Source organism: Lynx rufus, unplaced genomic scaffold, assembly GCF_022079265.1.
Source record: "Lynx rufus isolate CCGP_SWC_20201006 ecotype Redwood Valley unplaced genomic scaffold, mLynRuf1.p SCAF_7, whole genome shotgun sequence".
In the NCBI taxonomy this organism is placed as follows: domain Eukaryota; kingdom Metazoa; phylum Chordata; class Mammalia; order Carnivora; family Felidae; genus Lynx; species Lynx rufus.
In genome coordinates, this window is record NW_025814889.1 from 81,965,361 (window position 1) to 81,988,580 (window position 23,220).

Sequence of the window (23,220 nt, forward strand, 5' to 3'; positions counted from 1 at the left end):
TTAGAAACAGTTTTTCAGAATGTACTCCAACCTTAATTAAACAGTTTGAAAACTGAGAAAAATTGTAAGGATTTTTACATGCCTATATATTTTACACCCAACACCTACATATTATCATTCTATACAATATATTTGTCACCAAAACACTTCCTGTATTCTGTACCACCGTGGAAAATGAGTGCGATTTTACACAGAAAATCATGAGAGTCAGGAAAATCAGTAAGGAAGAACTTGTTTAAAGAAAACACGTATTTTTTAAATTATAATACTGGAGCTCAACATATCTGGTAGTGGATGTGGAGAACCTATACACAGTGAGTCCCAAACTATTTGTGATATATTTGTTCTTTATCACAAGGATCAAACTTGGAAGAAATGCATGATGGTGGTAATGAAAGTTTAAGATTTAGCTTTAGGAATCAGTCTGTGAACAGGGACAAATTGATCTCACAAAGCATTAGCAGTCAAATCTACCTGTAGGGAAAATCAAATCCTAGGTCTAACTAAAATAAGATATAAATTGTGAATAAAATGTAATGATAAGGAAGCACCCACAATATTTTGGAGTGTAATATTGACTTTTCTGATTTTTTTAAATCTCCCGTGAAATTACCAAAAATACACAATTGTGGAACTTAGGATACCAATGTATTGATAATATTTGTATATAAAACTTTTTTTAAGTGCATGTGCTTGTTTGCATAGTTTTTTCTTCCATTAATTACCGCTCTGTGCATATCGAATATATCTGAATTCTAAATGCAGATTGAAGTCAGAAGTCAATGATGAGAAACCACACAGTAACAACTTTTATCCTACTGGGACTAACTGATGATCCACAACTGAAGATTATGATTTTCATCTTTCTATTTCTCACCTACATGTTGAGTATAACTGGGAACCTGATAATCATCTCCCTTACTTTCATAGATTCTCACCTTAAAAATGCTATGTACTTTTTCCTACAAAATTTCTCCTTCTTAGAAATCTCATTTACCTCTGCTTGTATTCCCAGATATTTGTACAACTTATCAACAGGAGACAAGACAATCACATATGACAACTGTGTCACTCAAATGTTTTTTACTGATCTTTTTGGTGTAACAGAATTTTTTCTCCTTGCCACCATGTCCTATGATCGGTATGTGGCCATCTGCAAACCCCTGCATTATGTGACCATCATGAACAACAGGGTCTGTAGAAGACTCATCGTTTGGTGCTGGACAACTGGCTTCTTGGTCATAATCCCACCGCTCAGCCTGGGCCTAAAGCTGGAATTCTGTGACTCTGATGTTATTGACCATTTTTTCTGTGATGTATCCCCCCTCCTAAAGATATCATGCTCAGAAACATGGCTCATAGAGCAGATGGTCATAGTCTGTGCTGTGTTGACCTTTATTATGACCCTTATATGTGTAGTTCTATCTTACATATACATCATCAAGGCCATTCTACAATTCTCTTCTGCCCACCAAAGAAAAAAGGCATTTTCTACATGTTCTTCCCACATGATTGTGGTCTCCATCACCTATGGAAGTTGCATTTTCATCTATGTTAAGCCTTCAGCAAAGGAATTAGTGGCTAGTAACAAGGGTGTGGTAGTCCTCATTACATCCATTGCTCCTATGCTGAACCCCTTCATTTACACCTTGAGAAACAAGCAAGTAAAACAAGCTCTCAAAGACTCAATCAAGAGAATTGCATTATTCTCAAAGAAGTAATGGAATTTGCTAATGTAGAGAAATCATGTTTTCATAAAAAGTATACTCCTTTAGAGTTTTAAGTCATACCTCTCTTGGCAAGGAAACTATTTTAGGAAGCTCTTTTAAAAAGAAACTATAGGGGCGCCTGGGTGGCGCAGTCGGTTAAGCGTCCGACTTCAGCCAGGTCACGATCTCGCGGTCCATGAGTTCGAGCCCCGCGTCAGGCTCTGGGCTGATGGCTCGGAGCCTGGAGCCTGTTTCCGATTCTGTGTCTCCCTCTCTCTCTGCCCCTCCCCCGTTCATGCTCTGTCTCTCTCTGTCCCAAAAATAAATAAACGTTGAAAAAAAAAAAAGAAACTATAATACATTTCTAAGAAACAAAAGACAGACCTCACATCTTAACAAGACTTTACAAAACTGCAAACAAAATAAGACAAAATAAGCAGAACCAACAAGTCCATTGCATATTTTGGATAGAGTACTTGTGCTTATTGCCTTTTCCAGTTCTAGCTTTCAAGAGTATTTTTGATGCCAGACACCATTTCAGCCCTGGAGATAGAATAGAAAACCTGAAAATTTCTTGCCCCTAATGCCTTACATTTTAGAAGGGATATGTGACCAGTGCATTAAATAAACTATTCACATCACTGTCAACCTAAAATTGACAGGAGGCAATAGTCAAGCCAAAGGGTGTATTTGGGATCAAAAATTTGCAATTCAAGTACACAGATTTGGGCAGCAACCCAAGTAATATCCCGCTAGGCAGCAAAAGTCAGGAGGTTTTAAAACCAAAAAGGGAAGGCTTGTAAAAATTGTCTTCAAAAAATTTTGATTGGTGTTGGCAGCAGAAAACTAATCTTGGCTAAACATAACTGATTGCTAAGGCCATCACTAAGTAAAAATCCATTACTATAGCAAGTTACAAATGTTCTTGCAGAGTCCTTGAAGTATTTAGGGTTTGGCCCTGTTCAGAAGTTCCTGGTTCTACCTGGTGAGGATATGTACATAGCCCACCTGCTTAATGGCCTTTCAGATTCATTTTAAAATGCCTTAACATAAATTACTCCATTTTATTTCACCTGTCACAATTACAAACAACAACAAAAATATCTTTAGGCGAAAAAAAAAAGGAAGCTATGACAAATGTTTGTATCTTAATGCAGAAGCTGAATTATAACATGTAGGCTCCTACAATTTTGAATCCTGAAAGCAATCACAGACTAACAGGTTAATTTGAACTAAAAGTGCTAACAGTTCTTAAAAGACAAGTAAATTTGTAGGGAAAATGGTTATATATCTGCCTCTGTATTTGTTTCTATACCTTTATCTATAAATATATACGCTGGATCTTGAGATACTAAAATGATTAGGAAGATTGTGAAAACGGGTAAATAACGAAATGTATCTAAACTAGGCACAGAAATGACTACAACTCAAAGGAAACCTATGAAACCAGTACCTTCATCTATATTAAACAATAAGCACGGAAACAGTGGCCATTAATCAGGGCGTGATAGTTCTCATTGCTTCCTGTATTCGGAACTATTTCCTGAACTCCTTCATTTACACCTTGAGAAACAAGCAAGTATAAAACAAAATTATAATGACATTTCAAGGAACTTGATTGTGATACAGATCAAAAATAAATTTGTATTGATGACACATTGAAACAATATTTTGATATACTTGATTACATAAAAATATACCATTAATTTATTTATAATATGGCTACTAGAAAATTCTGAATTCAATATGTGGCTCACATCACATTTCAACTGGAATGCTTCAGATATTTAAGCAGTGCTGGTTAGTAGTGGACTCAGAATTTAAATTCTGTTAATTAGACCCAAAATTCTGTTTTTGATTCAAGGAAGCCTCACCAGAGAAACACTTTCAGCAAAAAGGTATTTTTGAGAAAATAGGTAACTATGTTCCATAAATTTCACTCACAGTTTTTACAAATTAAGGTTAATGGCCTATCTGAAATTGTTTTTTTCAATGGTTTGAGATAGGAAACTATTCTTTTTTTTCCATAAGAATATTAAATAACAATTATTTCTTGAAAAAATTGCCCTTTTCTCCTTGCATTCAGTGACAATTTTGTCATAATCAATCGTTATGTGAGTGAATCTTTTTCAGGTTTCATCATTTTTAACTCCATTGATATGCTTATCTCTGAATCAATAATATAATAATCTGTGTATAGCTTTATAATAAGTTTTCATATTGAGTAGTGTAATTCAAACTGTCTTCTACTTCCTCAAGTTTACCTTGCTCTTATCAACCCTTTGTTTCTCATAAAACTTTACAAACCTTGGCAATTTCTACAATTAAAAAATTCTCTTCAGTGATTTTAAGATTGCTTTCAACCGGTAGGTCAATTTGGGGGAAATTAATATCTTTATAACATTGAGAATTCTAACCCATTAAAATATGGTATAGGCCAGTCCCAATTGTATATTTAATTATTCTTTTTTTTTTTTTTTAATTTTTTTTTTCCAACATTTACTTATTTTTGGGACAGAGAGAGACAGTGCATGAACGGGGGAGGGGCAGAGAGAGAGGGAGACACAGAATCGGAAACAGGCTCCAGGCTCTGAGCCATCAGCCCAGAGCCCGACGCGGGGCTCGAACTCACGGACCGCGAGATCGTGACCTGGCTGAAGTCGGACGCTTAACCGACTGCGCCACCCAGGCGCCCCTAATTACTTTCAAAAATACTTCGGTTTTAAGTGTATAGAGGCTTTACACATCATTGACAGAAATATTATTGGCATTTCTGGGGTGCTTGGATGGCTCAGTCAGTTGAGCATCTGACTTCAGCTCAGGTCATGATCCAACAGTTCCTGGGGTCAAGCCCCACATGGGGCTCACACTAACAGTGTGGTGCCTCTTGGGATTCTCTGTCTCTCCTCTCTCCCTGCCCTTCCCCACTCATGTTTTCTCCCTCTCTCAAAAATACATTTACTTAAAAAAAATAACCAAAGGCTAAATTTTTTAAAAAGGAAATATTACTGGTATTTTGATAGATTCATTCCTCAGCATTTGATAATATGTGGTTATTTTACATGAATTTTTAAATTTTTTATTTTCTAATTGTTGCTAGTATTAGAGATAACTATTGTTTTTGAATATTGATTTTTGTCTACCAACCTTCACAAATTTACCTGTAAGGTCTTTTAAATATGTCAACACATAATCAAATCATATGCAAATAATGACAAGTTACTATATTTATTTTTCTTTTCTTTACTGCCTGTCTAGGCTCCCTAATACAATGATAAATAGCAATAGAGTGAGTGGACATCCTGTCATATTCATCAACTAAACAGAAAAGTTTTCAATATTCAAAATAATACATGTAGGAATAAATTTAAGCAAGGAAGTGAAAGATCTGTACTCTGAAAACTATAAAACACTGATGGAAGAAAGTGAAGATGACACAAATAAATGGAAAACTATATCATGCTCATAGATTGGAAAAATTAATATTGTTAAAATGTCCATACTACCCAAAGCAATCTACAGATTAGATGTAATCCCCATTAAAATACCAATGGCATTTTTCAGAACTAGAACCAAGAATCCTAAAATTTGTATGGAACCACAAAAGCCCCCAAGTAGCCAAAGCAATCTTGACAAAAAAAAAAGGAAGAAAGAAAGAACAAAGCTGGAGGTATCAAACGCCCTGATTTCAAACTATATTACAAAGTTCTAATAATCAAAATAAGGTGGTACTGGCATGAAAACAGACACAAAGATCAATGGAATACAATAGAAAGCCCAGAAATAAACCCACACACATGGTTAATCAATCTATGACAAAGAGGCAAAAATTTACTAGGGAAAAGATAGTCTTTATTAAATCGTGTTGGGAAAACTAGAGAGCATGTGCCAAAAAAAAAGAAAAAGAAAAAAGAAACTTGACCACTATCTTACACCAATTCCAAAACTAAATGCAAAATGGATTTAAGACTTAAATGTAAGACGTAAAATCATGCAACTCCTAGAGGAAAACTCCTGATATTGGTCTCAGCAACATTTCTGGGGGGGAAACCAGTCTTCTCAGGCAATAGCAACAAAAACTGAAATAAACAAATGGGATTACATCAAACTAAAAAGCTTCTGCATGGTGAGGGAAACCATCAACAAAACAAAAAGGCAACCTACTGAATGGGAGAAAATATTTGCAAACCATACATCTGATAAGGGGGTAGTATCTAAAATATATAAAAAACTTACACAACTTAATATCAAAAAAAATAACCCTGTCAAAAAATGTACAGAGAACTTGAATAGACATTTTTCCAAAGACATACAGATGGCCAAAGACACATGCTCAACTTCACCAATTATCAGGGAGATGCAAACCAAAACCACATGAGATTATTACCTCATACCACTCAGGTTGCCTATCATTATCAAAAAGACAAAAAGTAACAACTGTTTGTGAGAATGTAGAGAAAAGGGAATTCTTGTACACTGTTGGTGGAAATGTAAATTGGTCCGGCTGCTTTGGAAAACAGTATGCAGGTTCCTAAAAATATTAAAAATACAACTACCACATGATTCAGCAATTTTCCTTCTGGTTATTTATCTGAAGAAAACAAAACCACCAATTTAAAGAAACAAATACTGCACCCCTATGTTTACTGCAGCATTATTTACAACAGCCAAGACATGGAAGCAAGCTAAGTGTTCATCTATACAATTATTATATACACATATTCACTTAATATATATTATATATATTATAAATAATATCTACTGTCCCAAAAATAAATAAAACGTTGAAAAAAAAAAAAATTTAAAAAAAAAAAAAAAAAGAGGGGCGCCTGGGTGGCGCAGTCGGTTAAGCGTCCGACTTCAGCCAGGTCACGATCTCGCGGTCCGTGAGTTCGAGCCCCGCGTCGGGCTCTGGGCTGATGGCTCAGAGCCTGGAGCCTGTTTCCCATTCTGTGTCTCCCTCTCTCTCTGGCCCTCCCCCGTTCATGCTCTGTCTCTCTCTCTGTCCCAAAAATAAATAAAACGTTGAAAAAAAAAAAAATTAAAAAAAAAAAAAAAATAAATAATATCTATAATGGAGTATTAGCCAGCCATGAAAAAGAATGAAATCTTGCCATTTATGACAACATAGATGGACCTAGAGGGTATTATAAAACAGGAAATAAGAAAGACAGAGGAAGACAAATACTGTATGATTTCACTTATATGTGAAATCTAAAAAACAAAATAAATGGGGTGTCTGGGTGGCTCGATCAGTTAAGCATCCAACTCTTGTTTTGGCTTGGGTCATGATCTTGCAGAGAGGGGAATCAAGCCCTACATTGGGTTCCTCACTGAACATGGAGCCTTCTTGGGATTCTCTTTCTCTCTCTCCCTCTGTCTGCCCCTCTCCCCCACTCACGTGCTCTCTCTCTCTGTAAAATAAATAAATAAATAAAAAACAAAATATATGAACAAAAAACCAAAACAGACTAACAGATATAGGAAACTATTGTTTACTATAGGGGCAGGGAGTTGGGTGACAGGTGAAATGGGTGAAGGAAATTAAGAGGTACAAATTTCCAGTAATAAAATAAGTCATGGGAATGTAATGTACAGCATAGGGAATATAGCCAATAATATTGTAATAAATTTGTGTGGTAGCTAGACTTATCATGGGTATCATTTTATATGTGTAAGAATATTGAATCACTATGATATATATCTGAAAATAACAGGATATTGTATGTCAATTATACTTCAATAAAAAAATAAATAACATGTTTTCTAGATCCCCTTCATCAAACAAACTTTGTTTCCGTTCCTACTTTGCTGAGAATACTTAATAACGAATGAGAACTGCAGTTTATCAAATATTTTTTCTGTATTGTGATGACCTTATTTTTCCCTTTTATTCCACTAATGTGGTAGATTATATTTATTTTCAATGGTTAAACCAACCTAAAATTTCTGTAACAAACCTTACATTATGGTTATATGTATCCTTTTCTGTATAATACTCTATTTAACTTGATAATTTATATTTAAGGATTTTTATGATTATTATGAAATAAAATCAACCTGTAATTTAACTTCTTGCAAAATCCCTTCCAATTTTGGCATGAAAGTTATAATGCCCCCATAACCAAGTTGAGCATTATCCTTCCTCTTACTTTTCTCTGTACTGGTTTATAGAAAATAAGTATAATTTTTTCTTTACTTTTTTGGAATAATTTACTACTGAAGCCATTTGGCCCTGAATTTTCTTTGTGAGAATATTACTAATTATGGATTCAATAATTTTGCCTTATATTGGAATATATTTTTTTCCTGTCTCATGTTTTCAGTTGTTTTAACAGAAATTAATAGGTTTATTTTATGTAAACTATTTTATTGGCCTAATGTTCTTTATGATGTACTTAATTATTCTTTTTTTTTTTTTTACGTCCTTTTTTTTTTTTTTTCCTTCCCCTCCCCCATGGGTTCCTGTTAAGTTTCTCAGGATCCACATAAGAGTGAAACCATATGGTATCTGTCTTTCTCTGTATGGCTTATTTCACTTAGCATCACACTCTCCAGTTCCATCCACGTTGCTACAAAAGGCCATATTTCATTTTTTCTCATTGCCACGTAGTATTCCATTGTGTATATAAACCACAATTTCTTTATCCATTCATCAGTTGATGGACATTTAGGCTCTTTCCATAATTTGGCTATTGTTGAGAGTGCTGCTATGAACATTGGGGTACAAGTGCCCCTATGCATCAGTACTCCTGTATCCCTTGGGTAAATTCCTAGCAGTGCTATTGCTGGGTCATAGGGTAGGTCTATTTTTAATTTTCTGAGGAACCTCCACACTGCTTTCCAGAGCGGCTGCACCAATTTGCATTCCCACCAACAGTGCAAGAGGGTTCCCGTTTCTCCACATCCTCTCCAGCATCTATAGTCTCCTGATTTGTTCATTTTGGCCCCTCTGACTGGCGTGAGGTGATACCTGAGTGTGGTTTTGATTTGTATTTCCCTGATAAGGAGCGACGCTGAACATCTTTTCATGTGCCTGTTGGCCATCTGGATGTCTTCTTTAGAGAAGTGTCTATTCATGTTTTCTGCCCATTTCTTCACTGGGTTATTTGTTTTTCGGGTGTGGAGTTTGGTGAGCTCTTTATAGATTTTAGATACTAGCCCTTTGTCCGATATGTCATTTGCAAATATCTTTTCCCATTCCGTTGGTTGCCTTTTAGTTTTGTTGGTTGTTTCCTTTGCTGTGCAGAAGCTTTTTATCTTCATAAGGTCCCAGTAATTCACTTTTGCTTTTAATTCCCTTGCCTTTGGGGATGTGTCCAGTAAGAGATTGCTACGGCTGAGGTCAGAGAGGTCTTTTCCTGCTTTCTCCTCTAAGGTTTTGATGGTTTCCTGTCTCACATTTAGGTCCTTTATCCATTTTGAGTTTATTTTTGTAAATGGTGTGAGAAAGTGGTCTAGTTTCAACCTTCTGCATGTGGCTGTCCAGTTCTCCCAGCACCATTTGTTAAAGAGGCTGTCTTTTTTCCATTGGATGTTCTTTCCTGCTTTGTCAAAGATGAGTTGGCCATATGTTTGTGGGTCTAGTTCTGGGGTTTCTATTCTATTCCATTGGTCTGTGTGTCTGTTTTTGTGCCAATACCATGCTGTCTTGATGATGACAGCTTTGTAGTAGAGGCTGAAGTCTGGGATTGTGATGCCTCCTGCTTTGGTCTTCTTCTTCAGAATTCCTTTGGCTATTCGGGGCCTTTTGTGGTTCCATATGAATTTTAGGATTGCTTGTTCTACTTTCGAGAAGAATGCTGGTGCAATTTTGATTGGGATTGCATTGAATGTGTAGATAGCTTTGGGTAGTATTGACATTTTGACAATATTTATTTTTCTAATCCATGAGCAGGGAATGTCTTTCCATTTCTTTAAATCTTCTTCAATTACCTTCATAAGCTTTCTATAGTTTTCAGCATACAGATCCTTTACATCTTTGGTTAGATTTATTCCTAGGTATTTTATGCTTCTTGGTGCAATTGTGAATGGGATCAGTTTCTTTATTTGTCTTTCTGTTGCTTCATTGTTAGTGTATAAGAATGCAACTGATTTCTGTACATTGATTTTGTATCCTGCAACTTTGCTGAATTCATGTATCAGTTCTAGCAGACTTTTGGTGGAGTCTATCGGATTTTCCATGTATAGTATCATGTCATCTGCAAAAAGTGAAAGCTTGACTTCATCTTTGCCAATTTTGATGCCTTTGATTTCCTTTTGTTGTCTGATTGCTGATGCTAGAACTTCCAGCACTATGTTAAACAACAACGGTGAGAGTGGGCATCCCTGTCGTGTTCCTGATCTCAGGGAAAAAGCTCTCAGTTTTTCCCCGTTGAGGATGATGTTAGCTGTGGGCTTTTCATAAATGGCTTTTATGATCTTTAAGTATGTTCCTTCTATCCCGACTTTCTCAAGGGTTTTTATTAAGAAAGGGTGCTGGATTTTGTCAAAGGCCTTTTCTGCATCGATTGACAGGATCATATGGTTCTTCTCTTTTTTTTTGTTAATGTGATGTATCACGTTGATTGATTTGCGAATGTTGAACCAGCCCTGCATCCCAGGAATGAATCCCACTTGATCATGGTGAATAATTCTTTTTATATGCTGTTGAATTCGATTTGCTAGTATCTTATTGAGAATTTTGGCATCCATATTCATCAGGGATATTGGCCTGTAGTTCTCTTTTTTTACTGGGTCTCTGTCTGGTTTAGGAATCAAAGTAATACTGGCTTCATAGAATGAGTCTGGAAGTTTTCCTTCCCTTTCTATTTCTTGGAATAGCTTGAGAAGGATAGGTATTATCTCTGCTTTAAACGTCTGGTAGAACTCCCCTGGGAAGCCATCTGGTCCTGGACTCTTATTTGTTGGGAGATTTTTGATAACCGATTCAATTTCTTCGCTGGTTATGGGTCTGTTCAAGCTTTCTATTTCCTCCTGATTGAGTTTTGGAAGAGTGTGGGTGTTCAGGAATTTGTCCATTTCTTCCAGGTTGTCCAATTTGTTGGCATATAATTTTTCATAGTATTCCCTGATAATTGTTTGTATCTCTGAGGGATTGGTTGTAATAATTCCATTTTCCTTCATGATTTTATCTATTTGGGTCATCTCCCTTTTCTTTTTGAGAAGCCTGGCTAGAGGTTTGTCAATTTTGTTTATTTTTTCAAAAAACCAACTCTTGGTTTCGTTGATCTGCTCTACAGTTTTTTTAGATTCTATATTGTTTATTTCTGCTCTGATCTTTATTATTTCTCTTCTTCTGCTGGATTTAGGCTGCCTTTGCTGTTCTGCTTCTATTTCCTTTAGGTGTGCTGTTAGATTTTGTATTTGGGATTTTTCTTGTTTCTTGAGATAGGCCTGGATTGCAATGTATTTTCCTCTCAGGACTGCCTTCGCTGCGTCCCAAAGCGTTTGGATTGTTGTATTTTCATTTTCGTTTGTTTCCATATATTTTTTGATTTCTTCTCTAATTGCCTGGTTGACCCACTCATTCGTTAGTAGGGTGTTCTTTAACCTCCATGCTTTTGGAGGTTTTCCAGACTTTTTCCTGTGGTTGATTTCAAGCTTCATAGCATTGTGGTCTGAAAGTATGCATGGTATAATTTCAATTCTTGTAAACTTATGAAGGGCTGTTTTGTGACCCAGTATATGATCTATCTTGGAGAATGTTCCATGTGCACTCAAGAAGAAAGTATATTCTATTGCTTTGGGATGCAGAGTTCTAAATATATCTGTCAAGTCCATCTGATCCAGTGTCTCATTCAAGGCCCTTGTTTCTTTATTGACCGTGTGTCTAGATGATCTATCCATTTCTGTAAGTGGGGTGTTAAAGTCCCCAGCAATTACCACATTCTTATCAATAAGGTTGCTTATGTTTATGAGTAATTGTTTTATATATTTGGGGGCTCCGGTATTCGGCGCATAGACATTTATAATTGTTAGCTCTTCCTGATGGATAGACCCTGTAACTATTATATAATGTCCTTCTTCATCTCTTGTTACAGCCTTTAATTTAAAGTCTAGTTTGTCTGATATAAGTATGGCTACTCCAGCTTTCTTCTGGCTTCCAGTAGCATGATAAATAGTTCTCCATCCCCTCACTCTCAATCTAAAGGTGTCCTCAAGTCTAAAATGAGTCTCTTGTAGACAGCAAATAGATGGGTCTTGTTTTTTTATCCATTCTGATACCCTATGTCTTTTGGTTGGCGCATTTAATCCATTTACATTCAGTGTTATTATAGAAAGATACGGGTTTAGAGTCATTGTGATGTCTGTATGTTTTATGCTTGTAGTGATGTCTCTGGTACTTTGTCTCACAGGGTCCCCCTTAGGATCTCTTGTAGGGCTGGTTTAGTGGTGACAAATTCCTTCAGTTTTTGTTTGTTTGGGAAGACTTTTATCTCTCCTTCTATTCTAAATGACAGACTTGCTGGATAAAGGATTCTCGGCTGCATATTTTTTCTGTCTAGCACACTGAAAATCTCGTGCCAAGTCTTTCTGGCCTGCCAAGTTTCAAAAGAGAGATCAGTCACGAGTCTTATAGGTCTCCCTTTATATGTGAGGGCACGTTTACTCCTTGCTGCTTTCAGAATTTTCTCTTTATCCTTGTATTTTGCCAGTTTCACTATGATGTCGTGCAGAAGATCGATTCAAGTTACGTCTGAAGGGAGTTCTCTGTGCCTCTTGGATTTCAATGCCTTTTTCCTTCCCCAGTTCAGGGAAGTTCTCAGCTATAATTTCTTCAAGTACCCCTTCAGCACCTTTCCCTCTCTCTTCCTCCTCTGGGATACCAATTATGCGTATATTATTTCTTTTTAGTGTATCACTTAGTTCTCTAATTTTCCCCTCATACTCCTGGATTTTTTTATCTCTCTTTTTCTCAGCTTCCTCTTTTTCCATAACTTTATCTTCTAGTTCACCTATTCTCTCCTCTGCCTCTTCCATCCGAGCCGTGGTGGTTTGCATTTTGTTTTGCATTTCCTTTAAAGCGTTTTTCAGCTCCTCGTGACTGTTCCTTAGTCCCTTGATCTCTGTAGCAAGAGATTCTCTGCTGTCCTGTATGCTGTTTTCCAGCCCAGCGATTAATTTTATGACTATTATTCTAAATTCACTTTCTGTTATATTATTTAAATCCTTTTTGATCAGCTCATTAGCTGTTGTTATTTCCTGGAGATTCTTCTGAGGGGAATTCTTCCGCTTGGTCATTTTGGATAGTCCCTGGTGTGGTGAGGACCTGCAGGGCACTTCCCCTGTGCTGTGGTGTATAACTGGAGTTGGTGGGCGGGGCCGCAGTCAGTCCTGATGTCTGCCCCCAGCCCACCGCTGGGGCCACAGTCAGACTGGTGTGTGCCTTCTCTTCCCCTCTCCTAGGGGCGGGATTCACTGTGGGGTGGCGTGGCCCGTCTGGGCTACTTGCACACTGCCAGGCTTGTGATGCTGGGGATCTGGCGTATTAGCTGGGGTGGGAAGGCAAGGTGCACGGCGGCAGGGGGGCAGGCTTAGCTCGCTTCTCCTTAGGTGATCCACTTCAGGAGGGGCCCTGTGGCAGCCGGAGGGAGTCAGATCGCTGCCGGAGGTTTGGCTCCGCAGAAGCACAGAGTTGGGTGTTTGCGCGGAGCGAGCAATCCTTAATTATTCTTTTAATAATTGTTACATCTTATTGATGTTCCTGTTTTTCACTGTCACTTTGGATAATTGCCATTTTTTTCTCTTTCCCTTCTTGACTATACCTACAAGAAGTTTATCTTTTTAAAAAAAACCATTTTGTAGTTGTGTTTGTCTTATATTTATTCTCTATATAACTGATCTAAACTGTTATTATGTTTCCCTTCTGTTTATTTTGTTTTAGTTTGTTCTTCTTGGGGTCTCTTAAAATGAATGCTTAGGTCACTGGTTTTTCAATATATTAAATTTTCTAAATTATATATTTAAAATAAAATTTCCCTCTAAACAATGCTCTTGCTATATTGCACAAAAATTTTTTTTAATTTTTTAACGTTTATTCATTTTTGAGACACAGAGACGGAGTATAAGCAGTGGCGGGGGTGGGGGGGCAGAGAGAGAGGAAGACACAGAATCCGAAGCAGTCTCCAGGCTCTGAGCTGTCAGCACAGAGCCCCTTGCAGGGCTCAAACCCACAAACCGCGAGATCATGACCTGAGCTGAAGTTGGCCGCCTAACCGACTGAGCCACCCAGGCGCCCCATATTGCACAAATTTTGATATGTCATATATTATTGTAAGATGAAAGAAAATTTACCATTACAATCCACATCTCAAGAAATTACTAGAGCATATAAGTTTTTTTTTTTAAGTGCACAGATTAATACAAGGAAATACTATGAAAAATGAAAAGCAGTAGTGAATGAGCAAACCAGGTGTTTATTGTGATAATAAAGTATACATATCTTGGGGCACCTGGGTGGCTCAACTTGTTAAGTGTCCAACTCGATTTTGGCTCAAGTCATGATCTCACAGTTCATGAACTCAAGCCCCGCCTCCAGTTCTGCAATGAGCATCTAGCCTGCTTGAGATTCTCTCTCTCCCTTTCTCTCTGCCCCTCCCCCACTGACACATGTGCTCTCCTTCTCCCTTTCAGAATAAACTTTTTAAAAAAGTATTTTGATGTAAAAACTATATATGATGACATGAACAATTAAGTTTATTGTGAAAAGAAAATATATCTTTACATGAATTAAAAGAAAACTATCTTTACATGAATCTACATACGATCACATCTAAAGAAGTGCCAAAACGTGAAGATGGAAATAGTATTTTTATTTTTTGAATATTCATATATATATATATATATATAGTTCCTTAAAATACTAAAAAGAATTAGTTGTTTTGTGTTTTCTAATATTTTCCTGTTTTATCCTTTTTAATGATTGAGAAAATTTGATTAATGGGATAGAGTTGTGATCTTCATCTTCTATACATTTTAGGGAAGAAATTCAGGAAAAGAAGCCTACTTCTTGACTATCTGGTTTTTTACTGTTGTTATGTTGACCTTTGCCTGTTGCTATTGTTGTCTTTGTATCTCTGAGGACACTGCCCTCACTGCTGCATCTTTTAGGATTTTTGCCCAAATTCATTATAAAGGCTAATTAGTGATGTTTGATCGTGGGTCACCAAGGACTCAGTTGTGTACTACTTAGTTTGAAGTTTAGCAAATAAATCAAATACAAATTTTAATACTGTAAAAGCCTCTTATCCTTTCCAGAGAAGTCATAATAACAATGACTTCAAAGCAAGTGGGGGAAATATCTTAACATTTTACTCTCAACCAAGAGAGAGCTAGACAATATTTCCTAGGCATAAAGGGGACCAAAATTCTTGGTCTGAAAATCTTCTCAGTGTGTTGAAAATGAAAAAACCCAAGGAGTTCTAAGCCTTCCCAAAGCATCAGAGTAAGTAGAGTCATAAGCTGAGAACCAAGTAAATTCCACAGAAACCTTTTTTAATAGATCCTCTTCATCAAAGTAGCCTTTAGGACTCATTGTTAAGTAACAAACTGAAGCTATTATTAACTCTCAGAGGGTAAGTAAAATGGCCATTTAATTTACTTTCATCTTTGATAAATCTGCATGTCACTTTTCTGAGAAGCAAATGTCGTGGTTTACCAAAATCAGATGTAATATTTGAATTATTATATAAAGACCCACAGATCTTTCTGACATATATTTTTAATGCTGCTTTTTGTATTTTACATAAAGATAATATGCAGTGAAGTTATCTCTGCCACACACTCATTTTGCTCTTTAAAGAGAAACTGTATGTCTACATTAAAATCACTGATATGACAATTTATATAATAATGACAAAGTTAGTTATCCTAGCACTTTTTTGAAGTACAAAAGTCTTTGAAAGATGAAAACTACTTTCTTAAACCTTGACTCTTAAAAACAGCATTAAGGAATGGAATAAATGAAAAAATATTTTGGAACAAGAGCTACCACCTGGAGGGTGCAAGGAAGAGTATGTTACCATGTAAAGCTTTAGGAGACACTGGAGTGAGAAATAATGGATTAAGGACATTAGGAAGGCTAAAAAGAGTATCTTTTCACTTAATTATTTATTGTAGTTATTATAGTGTGTCCCTTCAGTTCCTAGGAATATCAAATCTCTTCAAAAAAAAAGTCAATGTCATCTCTTCTTTCCAATGACAAGGATAGTAAACCTTGGGGTTTAATTGTGGAAAGTGGACATACAGTGAGGATGATTCTGCTCGAATCTCTGGAGAAAGTAAATATTTTATGGAACAAATGACAGTCAATCACAACACAAGTTGACTGATTTTTACCAGGATATTGAAAAGCATATTGCTTTCTATTCATTTTTATAAGAAATACTCAAATCCTGGAGATACCAGCTCAAAACTAATATATATATATATGTATGTGTGTATGTGTGTGTGTGTGTATGTATATATATATATATATATATGCAAAACAATATGTGTGTGTGTGTATATATATATATGTAAAACAAAGTTTGATAGCTGAGGAAAAACTATAGAACTATGAAGCCAATGCAAACATAGAGTTTTTAAACTCCAGTTTTAAAATATGAAAATATGCACTAAAGAGACATAAATGGAAAATTTAGGGGGAGAAATCTTTATCTGCAGAAGAATGAAAGTCTTAAATGGAAGCTGAAGGGGTGAATATTTCATGGTGTAAACTGTATAAATTAAGACCCAGTGGCACCACAGCTTTTATAAAATAAAAGTGTCAATAATCTTGAAAAAAAAGCGTTTGATGCAATGTAGTAATTTTAGCATGGATTTAATTAAACAGTCACAGAGTGAGTTGAAGGAAACTAATACAAAGTTTATAGATGATACCTTGGTAAAAAAGCTGCTTTTCACAGACATTTTAACCTTTGTAGAAAACAAAGAGATACATAAGAGTGTTGGAAATTTATTTACAATTTGTGGTACATTCATAAAGCTATTGAAATATAGGTAAATTTTTGAAATAACTTACAAAAATGAAGAGGTATTTAAAATTTGGAGTTACACAAATAAAATAGATTGAAATTAAATAGAATTAAATTAAGTGCATTTATATCATAGAAATGTAAAAATATTTATAAAAAATTTAATATAAAAAGTTTGTGAAAATTATTCAAATATGTAAATTCCTTGACCTCCAGTTTCAATATCTTATTGACAGATTCTTCAAGAAAGCAAAACAGATACCAAGAAAAATACAACTATTTATCTGTTTGACAGCTAAAGCAAGGAAGAGATGTCAGTTAATAGTTTGGCCAGCATGGAAGGTAATAACATAAACAAAGAGGTGACAGTTTCATGGTATGCATGACTTCATTCATTAAAAAAAAAAAAAAACTGTTCTAATTCAAAAAAAAAATCCTCAATGTTAAATACTAGGACATATAAAATTTACAAGATGAAACCCAAATATGACAGAAGATAGCTTTGAATATGTAGTCAAATGATAAGATATATGTATTTATACAACAATGTCTCACCATTGACTATAAATCTAGGATTGTTAGTTTTGATAGCTATCCCATCTGGGGCGCCTGGGTGGCTCAGTCGGTTAAGCATCCGACTTCGGCTCAGGTCATGATCTTACGGTTTGTGAGTTCAAGCCCCGCGTCAGGCTCTGTGCTGACAGCTCAGAGGCTGGAGCCTGTTTCAGATTCTGTGTCTCCCTCTCTCTCTCTCTGACCCTCCCCCGTTCATGTTCTGTCTCTCTCTGTCTCAAAAATAAATAAACGTTAAAAAAAATTAAAAAAAAAAAAAAAAAAAGACAACAATCCCAGGCCAGGGTACCTGAGTGGCTCAGTGGGTTAAGCATCCAACTTCAGCCCAGGGCATGATCTTGTGGTTGGTGAGTTTTACTCCAGCATCAGGCTCTGTGCTGACAGCTCAGAGCCTGGAGCCTGCTTCAGATTCCATGTCTCCCTTTCTCTCTGCCCCTCCCCAACTCACAATCTGTCGCTCTCAAAAATAAACAAACATTTTAAAAATCTGGAAAAAAAGACAACAGTCCCTGACTTCAACAAACTTACTTTCCCACCATAAGTGCTAAGATGGAAGTAACAATTATGTGTTATGGGAGCACAAATAAGGGTCAATTAACACAGTTTAGAAGACTTCTCAGTAGAAGTGATGCTGCAAGTGGAAATCACAAATAAATAGTTGAACCTGGGTAGTTTTAGAGGCTGGGAAGTAAAGACATAGTGTAGAAGGAGAAAGGTGGGGAGTGGAGGGTAGATAGATAATCAACGTAAAGTACTTATCACAAGACCTATCACATAGTAAATTCTCAATAAATATAATCTATTCTTCTTACGATAAGGAATGTGGAGAAAGATGAGTTACACAGAGCATAATCCCACTTAGGATTTTGTGTTTTTGAGTTCATGTCACATGAATTATATACAGGAGTACAAAAAATAATAGCTGATATACATAAAGCTCATACCATGCATCAGACTTTATTATAAATTTATTATATCTTCTAATCACTTTAACTGTATATGGTAGATACTCTTTTTTTGTTGTTATTTGTTTATTTTTGAGAGACAGAGCAAGCAGTGGAGGGACAGCGAGAGAGAGTGAGGATCCCAAGCAGACTCCACACTGTCAGCTCAGAGCCCAACATGGGGCTCCAACTTATGAACTGTGAAATCATGACCTGAGTTGAAATCAAGTGTTGGTTGCCTAAACAACTGAGCTGCCCAGGTGCCCCATGGTAGATACTCTTATTATCTCAATTTTATAAAGAACTGAAGGCCTGAGAAGTTGGGAAAATTGTCCAAGGTCATACAGACATAGACAGGAAAGGCAGATATTGAATGATAGAGATCTTGCTACATACAGAAGGTGTGCTCTTAATCAGCATGATGCTGCCACTACAGCTAAGGAAGAGAGTAAAGACAGGTGTGTGAAGAGTATATTTAGTATTTTTTAAATATTTGTTTATTTTTGAGAGAGCACAAGCGGGGGAGGGGCAGAGAGAGAGGGAGACACAGAATCAGAAGCAGGCTCCAGGCTCTGAGCTGTCAACACAGAGCCCGATGCGGGGCTCAAACTCACAAACTGTGAGATCATGACCTGATCAGAAGTCAGACGCTTAACTGACTGAGCCACCCAGGCACCCCAGTATTTTAAATTTGATTTTGAACTTAGTGATAATGATAACAAGGCATTAGAGTGTTTGCCATACTTAACTAAGCAGACCAAAATATGTTTTTTTTCCAGCTGTATATCATTGGGCCAAACGTTTCTTCACATGTAGCAAATAAATTGTGCATTAAAATATTCTCTGTATCATGTATCCAGTGGACACTGAGTGTAAATTTTATGCTACCAGAGAAACATAAGAGTCAGAGGAGTGACCCAACAACGTGTAATATGCATGTTAAAACACAAAACAAAACAGACATATGCTTGGTTATTATGGCAACAAGCCACAGATGGATCAGCAATGCCTGATGGAACCGCGATTCGTTGTTATACATTTAAATTTTATCATGAGCAAATCCTCAAGAAAGACATAAAGCAAATTTTAAATTTAAATATTCACTTTTGAAATAAAGAATAAATGTCAGACATAAGAGGAAATCATAGTTTTGTTCACCTACAATATGGGTCATATCTAATTACATGAGAAAATCCATTCTTGGCTACAGATTGAAACTGTAAAAGAAAGCAAAATGAGGTGGCAGAATAATTTTTTTAATGTTTAAAAATCTATCACAAAACTGACAAAATAATAAAATAAAATAAATAAAATAAAATAAAATAAAATAAAGGCTTGGGGAGCCAGAATATTAGCAACATCAGTTACTAATTTATAGAAGAAACGACATGTTAATTAGTATGCTCTAATAGTCACTGTTTATTCCCATCTAGCTTTGATCCCACTCTATTCAAATAAAATATCTCTAAATTTTACATGAATTGAATGAAATTCAGTAGTCAATGATGAAAAATCATACAGTAACAATCTTCATCCTATTGGGCCTGACAGATGACCCTCAACTTCAAATTCCAATTTTTATGTTTCTATTTCTCACTTACATATTGAGTATAACTGGGAATCTGACCATCATATCCCTCACTTTAGTAGACTCTCACCTTAAAACACCCATGTACTTTTTCCTACAGAATTTTGCCATATTAGAAATTTCTTTTACATCTGCTTGTATCCCTAGATATTTATACAACATAGCAACAGGTGACAGGTCAATTACATATAATATTTGTGTTATTCAAGTGTTTTTTACCGATGTTTTTGGAGTAACAGAATTTTTTCTCTTGGCTGCCATGTCTTATGACCGCTATGTGGCCATCTGCAAACCCCTGCAGTATGTAACCATCATGAACAACAGAGTGTGCAAGAGGCTCGTCCTCTGCTGTTGGATGGCTGGCTTGTTGATCATACTCCCACCACTTACTTTGTTCCTCAATTTGAAATTCTGTGATTCAAATATCATTGATTATTTTTTCTGTGATGCATCTCCAATCTTGAAGATTTCATGTTCAGACACATGGCTCATAGAGCAGTTGGTTATTGTCTGTGCTGTGCTGACCTTCATTCTGACCCTTGTGTGTGTTCTTCAATCTTACATTTCTATCATCAAGACCATTCTACAATTCTCCTCTACCCAACAAAGGAAAAGAGCCTTTTCCACCTGTTCTTCTCACATGATTGTGGTTTCCATCACCTATGGAAGTTGTATCTTCATCTATGTCAATCCTTCAGCAAAGGAATCAGTGACTATTAATAAGGGTGTGACAGTGCTAATGACGTCCATAGCTCCCATGTTGAACCCATTCATTTACACTCTGAGAAACAAGCAAGTGAGACAAGCTTTCAGTGATTCTTTCAAAAAAATTGCATTGGTATCAAAAAGTAAGAGAATATTCAAGCCCAGAAATAAAATAACAAGCTAAGCATAAACCATTAAGCTCTAAATCTGTTTGTCTCTTTTTTTTTAAGTTAATGAAGGTTTTTTTGTTTTTTCAAGTTTTTTTTGAAATTCAAGTTAGTTAACATAGAGTTTAGTAATGATTTTAGGAGAATTTAGGGATTCATCACTTACATACAACACCTAGTGCTCATCACAAGTGCCCTCCTTAATGCCCATCTCCCCTCCAGCAAATCTCAGTTTGCTCTCTTACAGTTAAGAGGCTCTTATGGTTTTCCTCCCTCTCTGCTTTTATCTTACTTGTCCTTCCCTTCCCCTATGTTCATCTGTTTTGTTTCTTAAATTCCACATATGAGAGAAATCATATGGTATTTGTCTTTCTCTGACTGACTTATTTCGCTTAGCATAATACACTCCAGTAATCTGATCTCTATTTAGGTTAACTTTCTCACACATATAATGCACCCAAAATTAATACCTTTCATCACATGAAATTACTCCTTTAACCTCCTTCCCCTCAAACAAACCCCTTTCAGCGCAATATCCCAATCAGATAACATGATGATAATTTTCTATTAAATGTAAGCCTGACTTTACTTCTAATCTCACAAACAAAATTGAAATGCAGAAAAATAAAACAAATGCAAACCAAACAAGGAGATACATAGCTTATCTTCTATTTTCTTGGACTTGTAAAAAATAGTTGATTTTAAGTGTTCTCCCAATCTTCCAATCTAACTGCTGCTGGAAACTTCAATTGATTACATTAAAATTTATTGCACACCTAGTTCTTGGCAGGCCAAGTTCTAGGCAGGAATTTCTATTTGGTAATATCCCTGAATGTATTTAGCTCACTAGTAATCCTACATTACTAATTTTTAAAGCACCAATAGGAGGTGGTGGGCAGGGGGATGGTTTAAATGAGTGATAGGTATTAAGAAGGGCACTTGCTGTGATGAGCCCTGGGTGTTGTATGTCAGTGATGAATCACTAAATTCTACACCTGAAACTAAGATTACACTGTAATTTAACTAACTGGAATTTAAATAAAAACTTGAAAAAGAAAAAAGTACTACTGGCAAAAAATATATATATAATTGAAAAGTAAAGAAAACCAAAATAAATACACATCCAAATAAATGTGTTTTGAATGGAAGTAGAATTTTATATCTAGGATCCTGGATTTATATGCGCGCGCGCGCGCACGCGCACACACACACACACACACACACACACACACGAAATGCTGAAAATTTAAAAGTAAAAGATTCATAGATTACACAGAATACATATGTTAAAAGTGAGGAAAAGCGCTTTTCTAAAAGGATATGAAACTATAAGTGCAATGTCAAATGGTAATTGCAGTTGAGGGATTAAAGAAAAATACTCAATTGCTTAAATATAATATGAATATCAAACTCAAAATGTAGCTAAATTAACCGTTAAGTTTAGCATATCATGGAAACAATTCCATAAGAAATCCAGCAAACAAACCATCAATATACCTGAAAAACAAAGAGAATTGAAAAGGAAGTCCAAATAAAAAGCTGCAATTAAAATAATAGTTAAATTTTTTCTATGAAGTAAATGGCATATAGATTAGAACACCAGAAAATGTACATCAATTTTTCTTAAAAGAGCTCATAAAACTACTAAGTAAATTTTCATACTGATAAGTTTTCTGCTGGCTTTCTGGCATCCAGGCCTAACGGCCATCCTTTTGGATTCTCTCCTGGTATCTCTAGGACTTACAGTTGCCTCTCTTTAAAAATTAAAAAAAAAAAAAGAAAGAAAGAAAGAAAAAAAGCTCTCTCCCTTATTCTTCCCTTCTACTGCCATTTTTCATTTAAGTCAATTTAAATGTCTTCCACTTACATGCTGTTTCTTTCTCTCCCACCACAAAAACATACAAACCAAGTCTAGAGAGAAATTGTTTACCTTACCTGCTGCTTTGACCTCAACTTTCTCTTCTATAGCACCAATTTCACTAAAATTTTGTTTATACTGTGTATCTAAAATCACCTATAAAGGCACTTTATTTTTATGCACAGTTTATTACATATAATACCTAGTAAATAAATGATATTGAATACATTACGTTCAAATATACTGAATGAAAAAGCCTCACAACTGAAAAAAATGTTACTTCTTGAAAACAACTGCTAATTTCTGGCATAAAAAAATCATATGGGTAAAATATGCTACACATTTTTAAAGGACTTTAAAACAAGATTTAACTACCCTGCTACATTTGATTTCTATTTTAAGACATGACAAAAATTAACAAAAGTTGTTGTTTACTGGGAGATCAATTTAGGCTAACTTCACCTATACTACAATATCAATCTATCTGTCTGTGAGTTTACTTTAATACACACACACATATTTTTTCAATGGATAATCTTTGAAAGAACACTGTAGCTGGTTTTTAATCTTTGTTTCATTGGTAAATTGAGATTTGAGATGTGAGAATATTAAGTAATGTTAATAAGAGTTGAAGCCAGGGTTCGGTCCTTTGTAATGTTATTATAGGTCTGTAATGTCTATATGTTATGGCACTGCCT

At 35.7% G+C, this 23,220-nt stretch overlaps 2 protein-coding genes across 2 annotated transcripts; both read left to right on the plus strand.

Moving 5' to 3' along the window:
• The first annotated feature begins 782 nt into the window (after positions 1-782).
• Positions 783-1,721, plus strand: LOC124501987 (olfactory receptor 6C2-like). Its single transcript, XM_047066399.1, has one exon. It carries the CDS (start codon positions 783-785, stop codon positions 1,719-1,721), a length of 939 nt encoding a protein of 312 aa, XP_046922355.1.
• A 17,985-nt stretch (positions 1,722-19,706) lies between these two features.
• Positions 19,707-20,681, plus strand: LOC124501933 (olfactory receptor 6C2-like). Its single transcript, XM_047066377.1, has one exon. The coding sequence runs from the start codon at positions 19,707-19,709 to the stop codon at positions 20,679-20,681; it is 975 nt and encodes a 324-aa protein (XP_046922333.1).
• Positions 20,682-23,220: the final 2,539 nt, after the last annotated feature.

Excerpts from the sequence above, each read along its gene's own strand:
- LOC124501987 (XM_047066399.1), top strand. The coding sequence starts at position 783 with ATGATGAGAAACCACACAGTAACAACTTTTATCCTACTGGGACTAACT.
- LOC124501933 (XM_047066377.1), top strand. The coding sequence starts at position 19,707 with ATGATGAAAAATCATACAGTAACAATCTTCATCCTATTGGGCCTGACA.